This window comes from Tiliqua scincoides, chromosome 1 (assembly GCF_035046505.1).
Source record: "Tiliqua scincoides isolate rTilSci1 chromosome 1, rTilSci1.hap2, whole genome shotgun sequence".
NCBI classification, from domain to species: domain Eukaryota; kingdom Metazoa; phylum Chordata; class Lepidosauria; order Squamata; family Scincidae; genus Tiliqua; species Tiliqua scincoides.
Genome location: NC_089821.1, coordinates 260,991,985 through 261,011,483, shown reverse-complemented (window position 1 = coordinate 261,011,483; position 19,499 = coordinate 260,991,985). Strand labels below are relative to the sequence as shown.

The 19,499-nt window shown below is 41.8% G+C and overlaps 1 protein-coding gene across 7 annotated transcripts in view; it reads left to right on the top strand.

The window, feature by feature from the left end:
• PREPL (prolyl endopeptidase like) overlaps positions 1-19,499 on the top strand; it is a 33,875-nt gene that overhangs the window by 10,785 nt on the left and 3,591 nt on the right. For 5 of the 7 annotated variants that reach the window (XM_066624596.1, XM_066624590.1, XM_066624603.1 and 2 more), the window contains 8 exons: positions 1,617-1,833; positions 6,025-6,210; positions 8,821-9,027; positions 9,882-10,057; positions 15,024-15,240; positions 16,176-16,325; positions 18,132-18,224; positions 18,783-18,915. In XM_066624596.1, the coding sequence (XP_066480693.1) occupies positions 1,617-1,833; positions 6,025-6,210; positions 8,821-9,027; positions 9,882-10,057; positions 15,024-15,240; positions 16,176-16,325; positions 18,132-18,224; positions 18,783-18,915 (1,379 nt within the window). The remainder of the gene's footprint in view (positions 1-1,616; positions 1,834-6,024; positions 6,211-8,820; positions 9,028-9,881; positions 10,058-15,023; positions 15,241-16,175; positions 16,326-18,131; positions 18,225-18,782; positions 18,916-19,499) is intronic. The other 2 variants (XM_066624616.1, XM_066624611.1) reach the window with 1 other exon arrangement.

Below are 19,499 nucleotides of genomic sequence, written 5' to 3'. Positions count from 1 at the left end.
TATTTCAGAATTACCTATGCAGCACTGAAATATTAGGTTTGTAATGACAGCATGACTGACAACTTACCATGGTGATGAAAGAGCAAATCATGTTTCCATTTGTGTGTGTATACATCTATTTTATTTTAAATATCTGAGGGGCAGATTAGAAGAAACAAGTTGCACAGACCAGATTGTTCCCCCAATGGGGAAACTTGACACAGTTCTGAAGGTCACAGTCATTACTGCAAATCAAGAATCTGACTGAGCATATAAATTACAGTTCTCATGCAGTTTATACCTGAACCTGTCTCCTTATGGGAGAATGAAAAACAAAGAACTCTTCTTATATGGCCGTCGCACATTGGTAATGTGTTGAATGAGCAGATGTGCTTGTTGGCTCAGCAGTGTTCTGCTGCATGTATTTTCAGTGCATTAAATCATTATAGTATATGCATCATCAGTTTTAGTTCTTGGAAAGGGCTCTATAACTTGCCATAAATTGCTGGGTTTTACTGGAAACAAGTTGCAGTTCTCTATTTTATATTTGTCTTTGAAGACAACTGCTGTATAAAAGGGTAGGGTGGTTTTTTGTGTTTTTGATTTGTTTCCATTTTATCATCATATTCCAGTTATATGGAATATGAAACAAGCTATATTGCTGCTTTGCAACAGGTTTTCATAAAGGGTATTCTCCTCTGTTCATTCCTTGTGTGTAAATTTTGATTCCAGAAACACAGGCCTACAAAATTGAGTGTCGAAAAAATTTTCCCCAAACTTTATGGTGGTTTGATATGAATTTGGGGTGCCAGTTCCAAAAATGGCATCCTTTTTGCCCTATCACGTCTAGTTTTGGAGATAGTCTCCTTAGTGAATGGTTCAAGCAGCTTCCTCATGAGGAAGCCATGGTGTAGGCTTCCTCATGAGGAAGCTGCTTGAACCGTTCACTAAAGAGGCTATGCCGTGTCTCCAAACTAGACATGATAGGGCAAAACGGATGCCATTTTTGGAATCGGCACTCCAGATATACCCAGGAATTGGTGTAATGTTTAAGGAAGCAAAATATGTGTTGGCCTGTGAAATCAGTGTTAATCCATCCTATTACCTCCCAGTCATTGCAGAAGGTCATGTGATTATTATGTTGATGATCAGTGCCAGGGTTTCACTGGGGCCACTCTTTTAAGTTTTACAGTCTTTTTATTTGACTAACTTCCCAATCCCTTTAGGGATTTTAAGCAAGTTATGGGTTTTGCTTCTTACATTTTTTTAGGAGGATGGTAGAGTACAAGATTCAGCATGATCTCTCTATCCTTTTTCGTCATGACACTTGTGAAGACTTGAACTACTGTACTTTTGGCATCAGTAAGCTTACTGCCAAAAAGCTTGAGGCAACCTAGTGGAAAAACTCTCCTAGGCTAGACAAGATGGCTTTTCATAATTTCAGTGATCCCATTAAAAATGCATGTATTTGTAGTCCAATTGTTTCTATGGCTGCCTCATCCTTTTTTGTCCTCATGTTGATGTGCATTCCCCTTTATTCCGTCATCCAAATCTTCCATCCATTTTGTCATCCAAAATGTTCATTCCACACGTAAGTCATGCTGAGTTATCTAAGCATTGCTTTGCTTCATTTTCAGATATTTTGTGGATGTCTACCGTACAAAAGATAAGAGCCTTTTGACCATAAACAGTAATAGCAAGACTACCTCCGAAGTCTGGTTGATTGACTGTTGCCACCCTTTTAGGTCTCCTAGTCTTGTACAAAAACGAACAGAAGGAATCATTTATCATGTTGAGCACAGAAACCATGAGTTGTACATTCTTACTACATATGGAGAGCCATATGGATACAAGGTATGGGATATTAACTTGCTCATGAGCATTCATATTGGTTCAGATGCTAAATAGCTGTACATCCAGATAGTACAGTAATTATTTTTATAATAATTAAGCCTTCTTAAAAACTAGATGGGTTTATTTGGAGCTTTCAATGGTATGTGTCTTTCTCTCCCACAAATAGGAGCAAGGAGAATGGACAGTGGGAAGATTTTCCCATTCTGAGAAATTCAGCAATTGTAATTAAACATGCAGTTAAGCACTCAAGTTAAGCTTACACACACACATGCACAATTTCCAAGATCTTGTACAACTTTGTAGTGCAGAACTCTAGGGCTACAATCCTGTGCACAACTACATGGAAGGGAGTCCTGTTGAACTCAGTGGGATTTCCTTCTGGGTAGACACATATAGATTTCTTGGTCTTTTTTATTATTATAATGAATGAGAGAAGAGTGAGGAAGTTATATTCCCCTTATGACATTAACGGTTCAATTCTTTTCAGCCGCTGCGCCAGCAGAATAAATGTTACGCTGGAGTGCAGTGTTGCAAAAGTGCCATGAAATGCTTCGTGACAGCACTTCTAGCCAGTGCGTCTTCCCAGGGATGCCTGCTAGACCAAGAAAGTACAGTGCAGGGGTGGAGGGAGAGCAGGTCAAGCCGAGGATTGCCAGTGCTGGTGCACGCCCTATCCTATCACCTTTCCTGGGCCCAATCCACCAGCCTGGATCAACTTGGACTTGCACCAGCATTATAGCTGGCACAGGTCTGAGTTGGCCCATCGCAGCTTCTGTGGCTTACCCAGGGGCAAGTAAATGAATGTCCCCTTACCCCAAGGAGACTTTCAGTAGCCAAAATTTCCCTGTGGGATGCAGCATAGCCTGTGCAGCAGTGCTGCCTTGCTGCACAGGAATTTAGTTAGGATTGGGCTGCCCATATTTTGAAAGGGGATAAAGATCCAAATTAGGACTGCAATGTTTAGTATGAACATATATGAAGCTGCCTTCTGCTAAGTCAGACTGTTGATCCATCTCCCTCAGTAACATCTACACTAACCAGTAGCAGCTCTGCTTGTCTCAGTCAGGGGTCTTCCCCAGCCCTGCCTGGAAATGCCAGGGATTGAAGCTGGGACTTTCTGCATGCAAAGCAAGTGCTTTGTCCCTGAGCAATGGGTTTCTGAGTCTTTCATCAATTACATTAATCCATTAAAATCATTTGGTCAATTAAAAATGCCCCCAAGAAATATAGTTTCAAGGATTATCAGATAAATTGGATGCATATCCATCTGCTCACTGAGTGTAGAGGCAGTTATTCTACACTACATTTCTTTCAGTAGTATCATCATTTGGATGCACATTCTCGTCTGGATGAGCATTTTATTGGACAGTGTAATGTAAACTGACAATATCAACACCAAGATACTCATTTGAATATGTATCTTATTTACACCTGCTTCTCAAAGATACCAATTGTGAAAAATCTGTTGACACTTGTCATATTACTAGTTGCATGTACACATTCATGTCCCAACACCAGCTAATTCTCCCTGAATTTTTAGTTTTTTATTGTTGTTGTTTATGGCTCAGTCTTATCCTGGGCGTATGGCACCAGACCTCATTATCAGCTGATGTAATTCCAGTTATGGTGGCACAAAAAGCATGCCACCATTGGGTGCTCTGGAGCAGCTGGCACAAATTTCCAAAGACTACATATGCCTACTGATAGCCCACCCAGCACTGGAACTGGTAAGGTGGTGATTGGACAGCGGTGGGGAAGGCAGGGATGGTTCAGGAGCGGGAGGGGGCAGGAGGTCTGGTCTAGAGGGTAGAGCCTGCATTTACCTGAAGATTAACATCCACAAGGTCGCCTGTTCGAGGCCACTGGCACCATGTGACCTTGAAGCAGCTGGCAAGCTGCAGCTGAGCTGTTCCATCTGCTCGGAGAGTGGGAGGATGGAGGCCAGAATGTTAAACCAGATCGGAGTGTAACACCTTGAATGTGGTGGTTCTTGAAAGAGAGAACCTTCTTTCAATTTGTAAAAATCCCTGCGTGGATTTAATAAGCCTGCCTGTGTAAACCGTCTTGAATAAAGTCTTGAACAAAGACCAAGAAAGGCGGTATATAAATACTGTATATTATATATTATTATCTGCACTGCAGCTGTGCACACCGTACCTTATCCTGCTTTCCCAGCCCAGAACCACCCCCAATTCCCCTCAGACTTAAGCCAGCAAAAGATATAGCATAGGTCTGAGAAGACGAACTGCTGGCTAGGTATATATAAAATATTTTTACTTGCCTCTGCCAGGCCATCTGGTTGCCCCCCACCATAGCACATAGCATGTATTCCATCAGTAGTACTGCATGCTATGCATTGGTGTGGGATTGAATTGGCCTGTTGGAGGCTGACAGCTCAATCCTGAGCTGCCGAGAGTGCAGGGCTGCCGCGGTGCTGAAAATGGCTGCTGCGGTATCCTGAGCGCAACCAGGTAGCTGCCAGCAGCTCCTCATGGAAGGTGACGTTCATCCCCTTCCCCCAGGTAAGGGAAGTAGCCTCGCAATGGGGCTACTCGATTCTACGGTAACCCTTGGGTTGCCGTAGAATCAAAAGCCTCCATGTCAGGTGGCAGACCCAACACGGAGGCTCAGGTTGTGGTGGAGAGAACTCCAATGGTCCCGCCTCTCTCCTACCCCACTCCCTCCCCCGGCATGCCTTCACCCTGCCCTCTCCCCACCCTCCCTCTGCCTTCCCCCGCTCCAGAACACCTCCTTCCCACTTCTCCCCATGCCTCCACTCACCTCTCCACTGCCCAGCAGTCATGCAACTGCCGAGCCGTGGAGCACAGTGATCCACTGGTGCTGGCCCAGCGCTGGCTGGCACTAAGCTAGCACCGGTGCTGAGGGCAGCGAATGTGCTTTACGGCAGTCCGTAGGATTGGGCTCTGAGCTTTCTAATCTTTTCCCCACAAATGGTGCTCCATTCCTGGAACACTAATCTTTTTTTTTTTTTTTTAATGCACCCTTTCCTTAAAGTAATGCCCCAGTTTCAGTCACCTGTTATGTTATTTTATTCAGTTCTTTGAAGGCTGTGCACTTCTTTTTAGCCCTGGGACATCCATCTTACCCTTCTGCAGCAAGACTACACGGTCCTGTTCATTGCAAGGATATTGTTCTAGTGGTCCTGGACTGGAGCTAGTGCAAGTACAGTGCTATGAGAAAAAAAATCAGATTTTTCCTATCATTTGGAAAGACTTTGGAGTACCACTGTGAAGGAGCTCATGCTGCTACTTCCTATCCAATTTATACTGCAGGAAAAAATAAAAGAATTTTAGTCTTCTGTGTATATATCCACTGTAGTCATCATCAAATTCATTTTTACAATATACATTGTTGTAGAAATGTGATTCTGTCCATTTCTATTCCTTAGGTCTAGTGCCCTTGTGGACTCCATTTCATCTTTTTATTATCTATCCTGCCGAGATGTTTGGAAGCTTATAGAAAATACTGCAAAATAGTTGAAAAGAAATATCCACTGTTGCTCTGCTGGGTACTTTCTTGATTTATGGCTGGTACTTGAGCAGAAGTTGAAAATGTGTTACCTGGTTGGTTGTCTCTTCCTTCATTGCATTACTCTCAGGCGATCAGAAGTTAACAGCCTCAAACAGTTTATATACAGTACATAAGAACATAAGAACATAAGAACAGCCCCACTGGATCAGGCCATAGGCCCATCTAGTCCAGCTTCCTGTATCTCACAGCGGCCCACCAAATGCCCCAGGGAGCACACCAGATAACAAGAGACCTCATCCTGGTGCTCTCCCCTACATCTGGCATTCTGACTTAACCCATTCCTAAAATCAGGAGGTTGCGCATACACATCATGGCTTGTACCCCATAATGGATTTTCCCTCCAGAAAATCCAGAGTACATGTACCTCCTGCTTCAGAGGAAAGTGGGAGAGAGGTTATAGCTTCATTGTTTTATCAGAAGATAAGTAAATATTAAGGTTGTAGCACATGTCCACTTTCATATCCATGAAATTGAGCCTACTTAGTCGACTTCCCAGAAAATCCAGAGATATCAGGGTTAATATTAAGCTTAAGCTACTAAAATGTTACCTATCTGTATCTGCTTTTCTGAGAATACTTTTATCAAGTAATTTAAATTGTTTCTATGTAGATGTGTGAATGAAACTTTTTTGTTTTGTAGCTGATGAAGGTTCCAGTTGATTCACATGGTTTAGAGAATTGGCTGCCAATTTACACAGTAAAAGAAAAGACCAAATTAATTGACTTAGAAATGTTCAAAGACCACTGCATTGCATTTCTGAAATTCCGCGGTCAACTCCACTTAGATATTATTTCTCTTGTATCGACTTCGATTCGCAGTGTTACGGTAAATGCTTTAAAATTTAAATATCATTTTTTAAAATCACTTTTTCAAGTTTAATTTATTAATTGGAATTATATGACTTGCAATGGTTGACTTTGTTAATCTATAAACTGTGCATATAGTCATATTACTATAAATAGTTATGTGGTTTACATAACCTTAAGATGCTGATTAGGATATATAGGTTATGAACGATACATGGAATGTAGATAATTGAGTATTCTGCTGCCAAACCCTATCAGGCTGCCCAGCTGGCAGAACTCGCATTCCATCAGCGAAAGAAGGATGCTGGCAGAACTTCATTTCTGCCAGCAAGCACTGTGAAGCCACCAACACGATTGCTAGGGCGCCAGCATGCCAACCAATGGAACCAACTACGTCTGCCAGTGTTGATGAGTTGGCAGGGGGTAAATGGGCAGTGGGCAGAAAAATGCAGGGAAGGGGAGGAATGGGGGAGTTTCTGGGGAGGGAGGCAGAACAAAAGTGAGAAGGTTGATTCAGTGGCACCTGCATGCAGCCCGATCCTATCCCTCTCCCTCTTCTTTCCTGCAGCCCTCACACTTCTCAGTTCTGCACCAGTAAAATAGTAGCATTTTCAATATTAAGAACTTAAGAAGAACCATACTGGATCAGGCCAAAATCCCATCTTGTCCAGCTTCCTGTATCTCACAGTGGGCCCTTATATGCCTCTGGAAGCACACAGGCATGGATCCTGTTGCCATTCCCATCTAGCATTCTGAAATAAGCTACCTCTAAAACCCAGAGGTTGCATACAGTCATCATGACTTGTAACCTTTGATGGAATTTTCCTCCATAAATCTGTCCAATCTCATTTTAAAAGACCTGCCTCCCTCCAAACTGTTCTGCAAACTGTATGGATTGGGCTCTAATTCATTAGATTCTTGCTAACTGTAGGAATAAAATATGGAAAGTAATTTATTATTTGGAAGACACATTTTAAAAATGGGTATTTTAGAAGAAAAGATTCCAGAAGATCTTATCAGTAATTTTAATTGATACTTTAATGAAGTATAATCAAATAACATATATTTCAGTCTTTAAGTTCACAATTTTCACTTTTTCCAGTTTATGAAGTAATCACTACACTACAATCTCTATCTATCTAGTATAAGTTAATGAAATAGTACTGTGTCTGCTTTAGGCTGCAAAATCATCATTTCCTTTTTTTTCTTGACATTCCCATTAGCCTCTGTGGGATTACTTTGGCTCACGCAGATTGTGAATTGCAGCTTTTGACTGCTAAAGTGTGATAGTTAACATAACTATTTCCCAGACTGTTATTTTCACAGCAAACTGATATTACACAATATTAAGTGGATTTTGCAGCAAAAGTGAAATCATTAATGATTTTATCTGCATATATAAAACCCAGGAGGAGTCCTGTTAGCTGGACCTTGATTATCTAAGGTACATAGTAAATTGCACAAAACCTGTATATGGTACTCTACCAACCCTGTAAATAACTTGAAATAGTTTTAATTAACCAAACCCTTTCATTTCTCAGGCTATCTGGATCAAATTAAATTGACTATATTTCCTTGTTTAGAGCATAATTTTGTCTCTGATTTTCTTTCTGACTTTAAAGGGAAAAAGGTTTGTCTCTTCAAAACCCAGGCTAACTCCAGCAATAAAATATTTCACTTAGCATACTTGTAATAAAAGGGTAAGCTTATACACTCTCCAACCAAATGGTAGCATTCAAAGTTAAATATAGTGCCCATTCTGCAGGGTTTTCTAGACTTCTTAGATTGATCCTCTTCAGGTTTTAATCAATTACACGGAGTGCAGTTTTTCTGTGTAAAGCTTTTTGACTCCAACCGCCACAATTCCCAAAGCCTTTATCAACCTACTAACCAGAACTCTTAAAAGAAAGTAAGCAGTGGGTAAGAGACCCTGCTGCTGTGAGAGAATGAATCTTGATTCCTTTCATTTCTAGGAGTGTTAAGTCTTAAAACATAATAGCCCTGAGTTTCTGAGTGTAGCTGTGCCAAAAAAATGATTTTGTTCTTCACAATGGCTGGTGCTGGGAACAGAGTCAGAGGCGGCGATTGTAAGTGGCTGAGTGCTCCTGCTTCGATACCAATGCGTGGCCTTGGTGCAATAACTGACATTGACTTGGCTGTGTTTCAAGTTGAGCAGACAGAGGGGAAGGAAGAAAGATTTTCAAAACTTCCTAATAATACACAGGCAAGGAAGATGAAATCCCTGGACAAATACTGCATGGATTATAACACTTTTTAAAAATGCCAGTATTTTCATTTTTTAACGGCATGTGATTATTACTTTGCTTCCTCCCTTTATTTCAAACTGTCATGATGTGTTGTTTTGTTTCCATTACTTGTTGAACCTCATTAAGTACCTTTTAAGGATTGGGGGGGTAGTTAAATTGTTGCCCTCTGTGTTGCAGTATTTCAACACTTTTTTATATTGAGGGGGAGATATGCTACTCCAGGCAGATTGTGCATGCCAGAGTTAATTAAGCTTGAAGTTCAAATCCTTTCATCAGAGAGGAGGCATAGAAAACAATTCTGTGAAGAAAAGCCCAACGACTGAAGGCTATTAGTGATCACTGGTTTGGGCTTTTTCTTCCAGCTACCTGCTTGGGCCTGTTCCTTGGAACTGGAGCCTCTGCCCGAACACACTACCAGCAGCGCTTGCTATTTCTGGCTCTCCTCCCCAGTTCAACCTCCCATATGTTTTGAATATTCATTGGTGGAAAACAACCTCATCCAGCACACTGAGCAAGAGGTACCAATTACAGTGAATTGCAACACAGTACGTTTAGAAGCTAAGAGCAAGGTAAGACTCTCCATTCATTCCTCACCCTCTCTTAAACAGCATCTGGGAGGAAAAGGGACACTAGGCACCACAGTCACTGGATTGACAGCTGTTTCTCTGAAGCACTACAAGAAGGGATTCAGAAGGCTTAACGTTTCTTTTTCCAGTTTTACTTTTGAGAATATTGATGGCAGCAGTATATTTCTTTAGCATGATAGAATGTCATTGCACAAGAAGCTTACTGAGATGTCTTTTATCAGTTTAATTCCAGACTTATCCTGTGGTAGAAGGAGATTTTGCAACTGTCTGTGAAAAACAAACAAAATTCTCTCTCTCTCTCTGTACATACGTAATACTGAAAATGTTCAACTTCCCGGGAGGAAAAAATTTTACCTTCCATAATATTTACATGTGCAAAAAAAAACAGCATGAGATAGAAAAGGAAATAAAATTACAGTCTGGCCTCTTGTGTGCTACTGTCCTGGGACTTATGAGCTTTAAAATAAATATATATGTATATAGAAATGTTAAGTTTATAACAAAAGGTTGCTACTGCACTAAGTGCTACACTGTTCAGTACATAATGCAGATGGGTGTCATTAGAGGGTGCAGGAGGAGCTGATTGCTTTCATGTTTTATAGACGTCTCAGGTGTTGCACTTAAATGAGTTTTTATATTCCACATTGGTAAACTAACTCAGCAGCAGGTCAATTTCTCATTTTTATTTTTTGAGAGTGCTTTTGTGTAGTCAGAGTGCCAAGAAATTACTGTAATAAGAAAAACATGTTTAAAATATATAATTGAAACTTTCATTTCCATGTATCCGTGGTGAACTTTGAAACATCCTTTAATGTAAAATACTCCTTCATTTACAGGATGAAACCTGGGTACCAATTACAGTGTTTCATAAGGCCAATTCCTTAGAGCTACACAGGAAACCTCTTTTGATTCATGTATATGGAGCTTATGGGATAGATTTGAACATGAGCTTTAAACCAGAAAATCTAATGTTAATTGAGGATGACTGGATATTAGCTTATTGTCATGTTAGGTAAGTTCCATTTCTTACAAAATTGAGGCTGCAATCCTATGCATATTTTCCTGGGAGTAAATCTCATTTAACTCAATGGCACTTACTTCTGAGTAGGTATGTATAGGTTTGAGGGAGTGAGTTGTATTTTTGGTTTGTGAAATATGTGTTGGATATTCTCAGTGCCCCAGGACTTTTCTTTCTGTTTTTCATTCCACTCCATTTCTCTGTGAATATGTATATTGTAGCGAGTTTGATAACAGTTTTTTAAATGGCTGCACTCTGGGTGAATTTACTTAAACTTACTGGATGAGAATATGTTTTCAGTTGTGTGACTTTGGGCAAAGAAAGATTGGATTGGTTTTTTCAACCTTCTGAAACCTGTCATACTATTCCAGTGGTAGTTTTCCACCATAGGGATTTACTCCTTACATCAAATAAAAATAGATTCTAAAATTACATTTACATCATGACATTAAAAGCGAAGAATATATACACAGTATAAACAATGGTATCTGAATATAAAATTTCACCTAGGTCCTTAACTTTATACTGAATAAATTGTCTGCTAATTGTTTGTTGCCGGTCTCTTTTGTGGCAGAGCACAGTGTACTTAAATTAAATAAAATAAATGTACTTTCTATTTTACCACATAGTTTTAAATAATCAGTATATTAGATACCAAATCATGCAAAAAAAAATTTGTTATATATTTTTGCAAATAAATAAGAAACAATATTTTATTTGGACAAATATTATTTTTTGGAAGTCAGAACTATTTGGGAAGTCAGATTATTTTTTGGGAAGTCAGAATTAATTCATGGTGTAATTCAAGAGACCAAACCTATAAAGTTAGCTGAAATAATCTAATCTACCAATTTATCAGTTAAATAAAAATTGAGATTAAGATTGAGCTCTAAATACATTGGTTTGGAGCCTACGTTTTCTTGCTACAGTGCATCATGATCAGGAGCTCCTTCTATGAATGGTAGGAACTTCCCAGTCCCTTAGCTCTGCAATACAAAAAGGATCTAATCTTTTATGTGGAAGGAAGTCTCATTTGTATCAGTAAACTTTTATTCTCAAAATGTGTCCTTCAGATCATGACCTGAAGTCCTCATCGGTTTTTGTTGCTTTAAAAAAAAAAAGATATAAATCACTGAGAATTTCTTTTCTGTGCAATTTCTATTAAAACAAATAGGATATGATTATGAGCCCCCTACCCCCCAAAAAATTCCAATTCAAACATGACAGTGGACACTAGAATAAATGAATCACACTTCTGCCTTCCCTACTTCTGCTCTAATGGTGGAAATGGGAGTAATTAGTCTCAACCAAAGTGTGATTTGTGAACCTTGGAAATCTCTTGGAGCTCATAGATCTCCACAGTATATGTTGCAACAGCAGTGCAAAATCAGGCAAGCAGATGTGCAACATTTGAACAGGAATTTTATTCGGCTTAATTCCAAATATTGAATGCTCGGAGTTATGGGGCCCAGCTGTAAGTCTGAAAATGTCCTTTGGAATGTATACGAAATGTGAACAACTTTATCTGCAGAAGTAGACCTACATCAAGTTTTGCAGCAGCTATGCTGAGTTTTCAAAGCAAATATATAGTACATTAGTTGAAAATTCAATTACTGAAGAACAAGATTTTGGTACCCTTTCACAACATTTACATTTAGACACTTCAGCAACTAGCTCTTGGTATAAGAGTCCTTACCAATGGATATAGCTTAGGAAACACCAAGAATATTTTGGACATGATCCATTCAATCTGCAGACACAAACCCCTTGCTTGAAGGATTTGAGTAGGGTAAAATTTGTTTGCATCAGAGTGGGGTGGTGGGTTGGCAGTATAAGAAGTACACAAAGGCTTCCTGTTTTCCCTCATTTTCAATCTATTGCTTATACATGTACTTGTGTGTGCACATAAATGGATGGATGTGTTGGAAAATGATCCTACAGTGCAAGTAGATCATGCCCCAAGGACTGCAGATTGCCTATGATACAAAAACTCCAAAAGACTGAGAGCCCAACTGAGCACATTCCAGTTGTTGAGTTAACTGTACAGTGCTCTCATAAGCTGACTACAGTCCAGGGCAGTGATTTTCAACCTTTTCCATCTCCCAGAACACTGACAAGGCACTAAAATGGTCAAGGCACACCACCAGGTTTTTGACAATTGACGAAGCACACCATGCTGCTAGTGGGGGCTCACATCTCCCATTGGCCCTATTAATAAATGACCTTCCCCCAAATTCCTGTGGCACACCTGTGGACGATTCACGGCACACCAGTGTGCCATGGCACATTGGTTGAAAATGGCTGGTCTAGGGTACAACAGACATGCATGACTAAATACATAAATGCCTGTATTTCTGCAAGAAAATCCACAATATTCTGAAAGTACAGGTCATGCCACTCATATCCATTGGCATAGTGCCTTTATCAAAGTAAATCTTTAGCAAAAGCAGAAATTATAAACAATATACTGATTTAAAATGTAATTGAACATACTGACAAATTATAGACAAGTGACAGCCCAATCCTGAGCTGCCCAGGGTATGCGGCTGTGGTAATGTCGAAAATGGCTGCCACTGCATTCTGCACGCTTCGGGCAGCCGTTGGTGACTCCTTGAGAGAAGGGGACTTTTGTTCCCTTCCCCCGGATAAAAGGAGTAGCCCCACAATGGGGCTACTTGATTCACCACCAACCAAAAGGCCTCCATGTATGGTGGCAAGCCCAACACAGAGGCTCTGGATCTGGTGGAGCGTTGCTCCACCAGTCCCACCTCAGTCCTTCCCCTGGCACGCCTCCTCCATACCCTCTCCCCACCTCCCTGTAATGCCTGCTCCACGCCCTCTCTCCGCCCACCGCTCACCTCCCCCCTCCCTGGAACACCTTCTCCCCACCACTCCATGCTCAGCGGTCCGTGCGACCATGCCGAGTAGTGGAGGTTAGGTGCCCACCCGGTGGTAGCCCTGCACCAGTCAGCACTGGGCTACCACCAACGCTCGCCCAGCAGCAGGGCCCGCAAACGCGCCTCACGTTTGTGACAATGCGCGCCGGCTATGAGCCGGCAAGCCAGGCCCAGGATTGTGCTCTGAGTTCGGTCTGGTTCCTGACTACTGAAGAAACACTTCCTCTCTAGTGCTTCTTTCTATGCCTTGAGGTCTTCACAGCGGCTGTGAGTGTCCCTGCCATTGGAGGTCTGGCAGATCTAGACCCTCCTTAGTAGTGATCCAGTAGTAGAATTCCTTAATCAGGAGACCTACTTGGCTACTCTCATCACCTTCAGAAAAAGGGGGGAATGCCTCTTTTGTTGAGAACACATGCCCTGCCAGAAGTATAGCTTAAAGTCAGAGACTGCTGTTTTTTATTGAAGTATTAAATTGGTTTTATCGTTTTCGTTTTGGATAGTATTATGCTTTGTATAGTATTTTTATGAATTGTAATTATTCTAATACATCACTGTTCACTACTTTAGGTGAGTATCTGAGAAGTGTTATTAAAATCATACAATTAAGTTCAAAATGTATCTTCAAAAATGATCATATATGTTTATTTTATGCAGGCTGCCCCTCTGGGTAGTTAAAAATAGTGGCTACACTGATAGCAATGTCATCTTAGTTTTCTGTCATTACAAGGAGATTCTTTTATAAACATTTACAGTATTAATAACCTGAAGATTAACAATGAGAAGAGTGATAAAGGCAGTATATTTACAAAAACAATTTCCGAGTGAACAGATTCAAATCTCTAAATGAAAAATAAGGTGGAATAAAATACTTTTTATGAGGCAACAATCCCCATCAACGACAGGGTCAACAAAGCCTCTCAGGAGAGTTCCAAAGCCTGGGCACTTCAGTGCAGAAGGACATGTGCCATGTACCCATCCATCAGGCCCCAGTAGTGGGACCCAGTACAGGGCCTCCATCAGTGTAGCTGGGCAGAATTGTATCAGGAGAGACGGTCTTTCTAATGCCATGTTACAAAACCACTATCTGTTGAAAGCTGGTGTAGCATGATGGCTAACAGCCCAATCCTAACATGCCCTGGAGCAGCAGACCAGCTGGCCTGCACTGCATCCAGAGTAGGGCTGGGTCAGGTTGCAACATAGCTTGGAGTAAGGGAAATTCATTCCCCTTGTCCTGTGTCACACAGTGACTGCCCTGTGGGACTACTCAGATCTGCACCACCTAAAGAGGTGGGCACAGATCCCAGCAGCCCAGTGTAAGGCTGGGCCTCTCAGGAGGGGGATTAGGATCAGGTCTAAGTGCTAGATCCTGGCACCACCCCCCTCTTGGATCCAGTCATTTCCCAACCCCCTACACTGGCTGCCCTTGGCCAGCGCAACTAACTGGCTGGAGTTTGGGAAGCAGCACGGGGAGGCTGGCGTACAACTTCGCACCAGCTTCACCAACTCTCAAGGAGACACAATCGTGCCTAATGGCACATTTACAACACTCCTTGGCCTGAGCAAGGGACTTGCGCCAGCTGATAGAGCACTTGGGATTGTTCTCTAAGAGCCCAGAAGTTCTTCAGTCAAATCTTGGAACCCAGAAGAGCTATGAACCCGGAAGTGCCTCGGTCAAATCTCACCCCAGTCCTGAACACTGAAGCTTGCTATTCAGCCTCAGCCCACAACCAACCTCAACTTGCAGTCCCATATGTATCCAACTTTATTTTTAAGGGCTGTTGAAAGGATTACCATGGATGTGAAGTTTGTTCAAGATTTGAATTAAAGAAATATGGTGTATTTTTAAGCCCATGAGATAGAGTGAGATATAAATCAAACAAAAAAGGGGGAGTTACAGCAAAATAGCAAAAAGAAAAAAAGTCACAAAAGGCTTGAGTAGACATTTCTACGTTAACACACACCTATCTTATGAAAAAAGTTGGCTTGAATAAATACTTTTAAAGGCTGGTTGTTCTTTCAGAGGTGTATAGAATTTCTCAGAGTTTTCTTATTCTGATTTTCAGAGGTGGAGGAGAGCTAGGCTTGGAATGGCATAGAGATGGCTGTGTGATGAAGAAACACAATGGTATCCAAGATTTCAAGGCATGCATAAAGTTGTTGCACCAAATGGGGTATTCTCAGCCTATGCTTACTGCCGTGATAAGCCTAAGTGCTGGAGGAGTTCTTGCAGGAGCTCTTTACAATAACTGTCCTCATCTTATCAGAGCTATGGTGTTACAGGTGAGATAATGCCATTCTTTTCTGCTTCTACACTCACAACTGTCATTCAGGTCACTGCGGAAGACTTAAGAAATCTTCATAAAATCTGTTCAGTTGCACATCTGCAAATCAAGAATGAACTGTAGGAATGCAGCAAGATCAGGCACTCCTGGTTCTGAAAACTCTGAGCATGTAAGGTTAGATTGTCCTACTAAGCTGAAACTGATTTTTCCCTGCCCCCAAGCTCAAGTAGGTTTGGCTTTCTATTCAGCTCTGCACATTCTTGGTTCGTTGGTTAAAAAGTTAGATTGTAAAACCTTTTTGCTGAATCATCTCCAAAGAGCCTGCCCATGAACTGTGAATGTCTTTAGAGACTTTCCAGTGGGCACCCCGCCATTTGAGGCAGATGGTGACATAAGGAAGAGCTTTCTCAGTGGTGGCACCCCATTTGTGAAAAGTTCTCTCCAAGAAAGCTCAATTTCTGTATATTTCACTTGAGGCATTTTAATCCCATATATTCTCCCCAGACATTTTAATGTTGGAAAGAGGAAGCGAGTCTAGAGTTGGAAAGTAATCCATAAAAGAATCTTCCTTGCTAGATCAGGACAACTTTAAATAATTTCAGTAGGGGTGGAATCACAAATGGATTTGCACTGTAAGTAGAACACATTTGTGTAGTCATAGTGAGTTTATACAAAGTCGTATGATGGTACTTTTGTACCCCTTTCCCACTGCAGCCTCCTATGCACTCTCAGAATCCACATGCAATCAGGGAACCCTTCAGAACTGGGTAAGAACATAAGAAAAATCCTTCTGGGTCAAAGGCCCATCTCGTCCAGCTTCCTGTATCTCACAGAGGCCTACCAGACAACTCAGGGAGCACACAAGACAACAAGATACCTTTGTCACTAGTATCTTAAAACCATGAAAAAAAAATCTGTTGGTTTCCTTCACAGGCCCCTTTCCTGGATGTTCTAAATACAATGTTGGATCCTGATCTTCCCCTAACCATTGAAGAACAAGAAGAATGGGGCAATCCATTGGCTGATGCAGCCTGCAAGGAGTACATCAAAAGCTACTGCCCCTATCAGAACATTAGAACACAAGTACCTGCTCATCTCTTTTTATTATAATGACATGCATTTGACTGAAGTAAAATGTTGAAAATTTGAGAGCCTTATGCAGTTTTTAACAATGGATATGCTCCAGTCAAAGTTAAGCACTTGAAAGTCCAATTATTTTGATAGGAGAGTGCCAAGTATGAGCATAATATCCCAATGTCCGTCTGTCCCCCCGCACTATCCTACATGATGCAGCCACACTGCTGGAGCATATGCTGCATGCTATGGGGGTGGGGACATCAGATAGCATGGGAAAGGGAAGTGAAAATATTTTTTACTTTCCTCTCCGTAGGACACTTGGAGCCCAATCCTGGACTTGGTGCTGCGGCTTTGTGCTGCTGTGCACTGCCGCAAACATGCTGTAAGACACGTTTGCAAGCCTCACCGCCAGGCTGCCGCCCATGCTAGCCCAGTGCCAGCCAGTGCTGGGCTAGCTCCAGGCTAGTGCAGGGCGGGTGCCCAGCCTGCATGGCTCGGCGGTCTCACAGACCGTCGAGCCACGGCACAGTAAGCGGGGGTGGGGAGGAGGCATTCCGGGGAGGGGGGAGGCCAGTGGGGGGCGGAGAGAGGGTGGGGGGAGGCAGGCGGCTGGGAGAGGGGTGGATGGAAGGCTATAACTGTCTCACTAAAATTTAGGAGACTTAACGGTGCTTAATTTTGACTGGGTCGGACCCTGTATGTGTTATTGACATTAAATAGGTTAATTTGCATCTCAAAAATATATCTCATACTGGGGGTTCTTTAGAAGTATACAGGGGGCCCCTGAATCCTATATTTGCAGTTTCACAATTTTGGATGCAGGAGGGCCCTCCACACCCTCCAGCTGCAAGGGGAGCTGCTCTCCCCTTGCCTCAAGAGGGTCTTCTGAGCCCTGCAGAGGCTGCAGCTGTCCGCAGCCTCTGAGGGCCTCAGAAAGGCTGTTAGGCAAAAAACAGTCACTTCCCTTTTTTTGTAAACCAGAAGTGACTTTTTATGCTTTTAAAAAGTATTTGGAGGGTGGGGGGCATCCACAGTATCCGTGGATTAAGCTATCAGCAGGGGTTTCCAGGGCACGCCTGTATCAGCCTTGCAGTTTATGTCAAGAGCAGCTACTGAAATTGATTTTCTAGAAGTTTGTCCTTCATCCAGAGGTAGAATATAACCTGTGTGAAGAAGAATTTCCGGTGTTGTAGCATCTTCAGTCATATTTTGAATTGAGCCAGCAAAGATTTAATGCTGGATCCTGTACAACCATGGTTAAGTTAGCCAGGTGTGAGCTTTAGGAACACACTCGCCTTCTGAACCCCTTCTCCTGTTCCAAGTGGATTCCTGCCTTAACTGTAGTAAGAGAAACATTAGTGTTGTTAACCATCGTTAACACTTACCAGAGTTCCCTTTAACCTAGGACAGGGGTGCCCAAACCCTAGCCCTGGGGCCACTTGTGGCCCTCAAGGACTCCCAATCCGGCCCGCAGGGGACCCCAGTCTCCAATAAGCCTCTGGCCCTCCAGAGACTTGCTGGTCCCCACGCTGGCCCGACACAACTGCTCTCAGCATGACGGCTAACTGTTCAACCTCTTGTGTGAGCTGTGGGACAAGGGCTCCCTCCATTGCTTGCTGTATACATCTGTGATGCAGCAGTGGCAGCAAAGGAAAGGCCAGTTTTGCTTTGTGCAAGGTCTTTTATAGGCCTTGAGTTATTGCAAGACCTTCATTCATTCATATAAATTCCATCTCTAATATATTCATTTATGTAAATTTATTCAAATTTGAAATGTAAATTAATTCTTTTTTTCCCTGGTCCCTGACACAGTGTCAGAGAGATGATGTGGCCCTCCTGCCAAAAAGGTTGGACATCCCTGACCTAGAATATGAAGGGCACAATCCTAGCCAGGTCTGCTCAGAAGTAAGTCCTATTTTGTTCAATGGGTCTTACTCTCAGGAAAGTGTGGTTAGGCTTGCAGCCGAAATCTGTTTTAGACTACAATGTCAGATGCCTGCTAAATAAGAACTCTGATTAGCATTAACCATGATTAGGGTCAATGCTAATATAGTCACAGTGAAGGTGGTTGGAGGAAATTTGATCCAGAGAGGGAAGAAAAGTTAGAACAATCCTTAGCATTTGCTAAGAGAGAGAGGAGGAGTTAGTTCATTGCCCCCTTTATTCCTTTCTGCTTCTTTCCAGCCTCACTCATAGGGGATGTTTACAGATAAGTTTTAAGCAAGTACAACCGTTTTACTAAGTAAGAGATAAAATCTTTCCATAACTGTCAAGTATGGCTAAAGCATGGGTGTTTCCTCAGCCATATAATTCAATCTGTGTCACACGTCTCTCCTGCTGATATTGCAGAACGACTTCCACCAGGTTAAAAATTAATGACTGCACAGATTGGCATCAGTAACTTCATCCTGCTAACTCAGACATTTCCTCCCCACCCCCTACCTCTCTCTGTGTCTGACCTAGTGTTATCCTGCAGTTTTCATCACAGTCTCAGAAAACGATCAACGAGTACCTCTTGCAGGATTGTTACGATACATCAAAAAACTTAGAAAAGCTGCACAGGATAATGCTGAAGCCAACAGCACAAATGAAAAAGGTACCACTAGAAATCCTCACATGTAGATATGATTAGTTTAATCATCATGACACAAATTGTAGCAATATAAGAACTATCACCCAATTGACCAGGAGGAAATGTGTGGGTGAATAGTACTGTGTGCATATTTCTGCATATTGAAAAGCATAACCTAGAAGAAGGGTGTGTGTGTGCAGACCCCTAGAAAGGGCTCTATAGCAGCACCATTGTCTTCTTCCATGTTCAGGAGAGAGGGGGCTGGATTCAATTAAACACATAATTGCAATCATTTAGGTTGCAGTTTTCAGTGTAGATAAGTGCTCCTTTCTATTGGATCATGACATTGCAACAAAATTTACCAGTTGCTTTCATAGGTAGTGATTCTATAATACAAACAATGCACAGAAATTTGGACACAGCGCTGCCTCCAACAATTAATCTGTGCATGCATAGATTACTAGACAAGTGGGCAATGGCTAATGGTAAGTGTTTGTACCTTAAATAATATTGTCAGCATATAAGTAGCTTTTCAACTTTCAAGCAAATGTCCATTAATCTATCAAACCATTGGTAAAAGTTTAGTTTAAAATAATTAGCCTTTATAT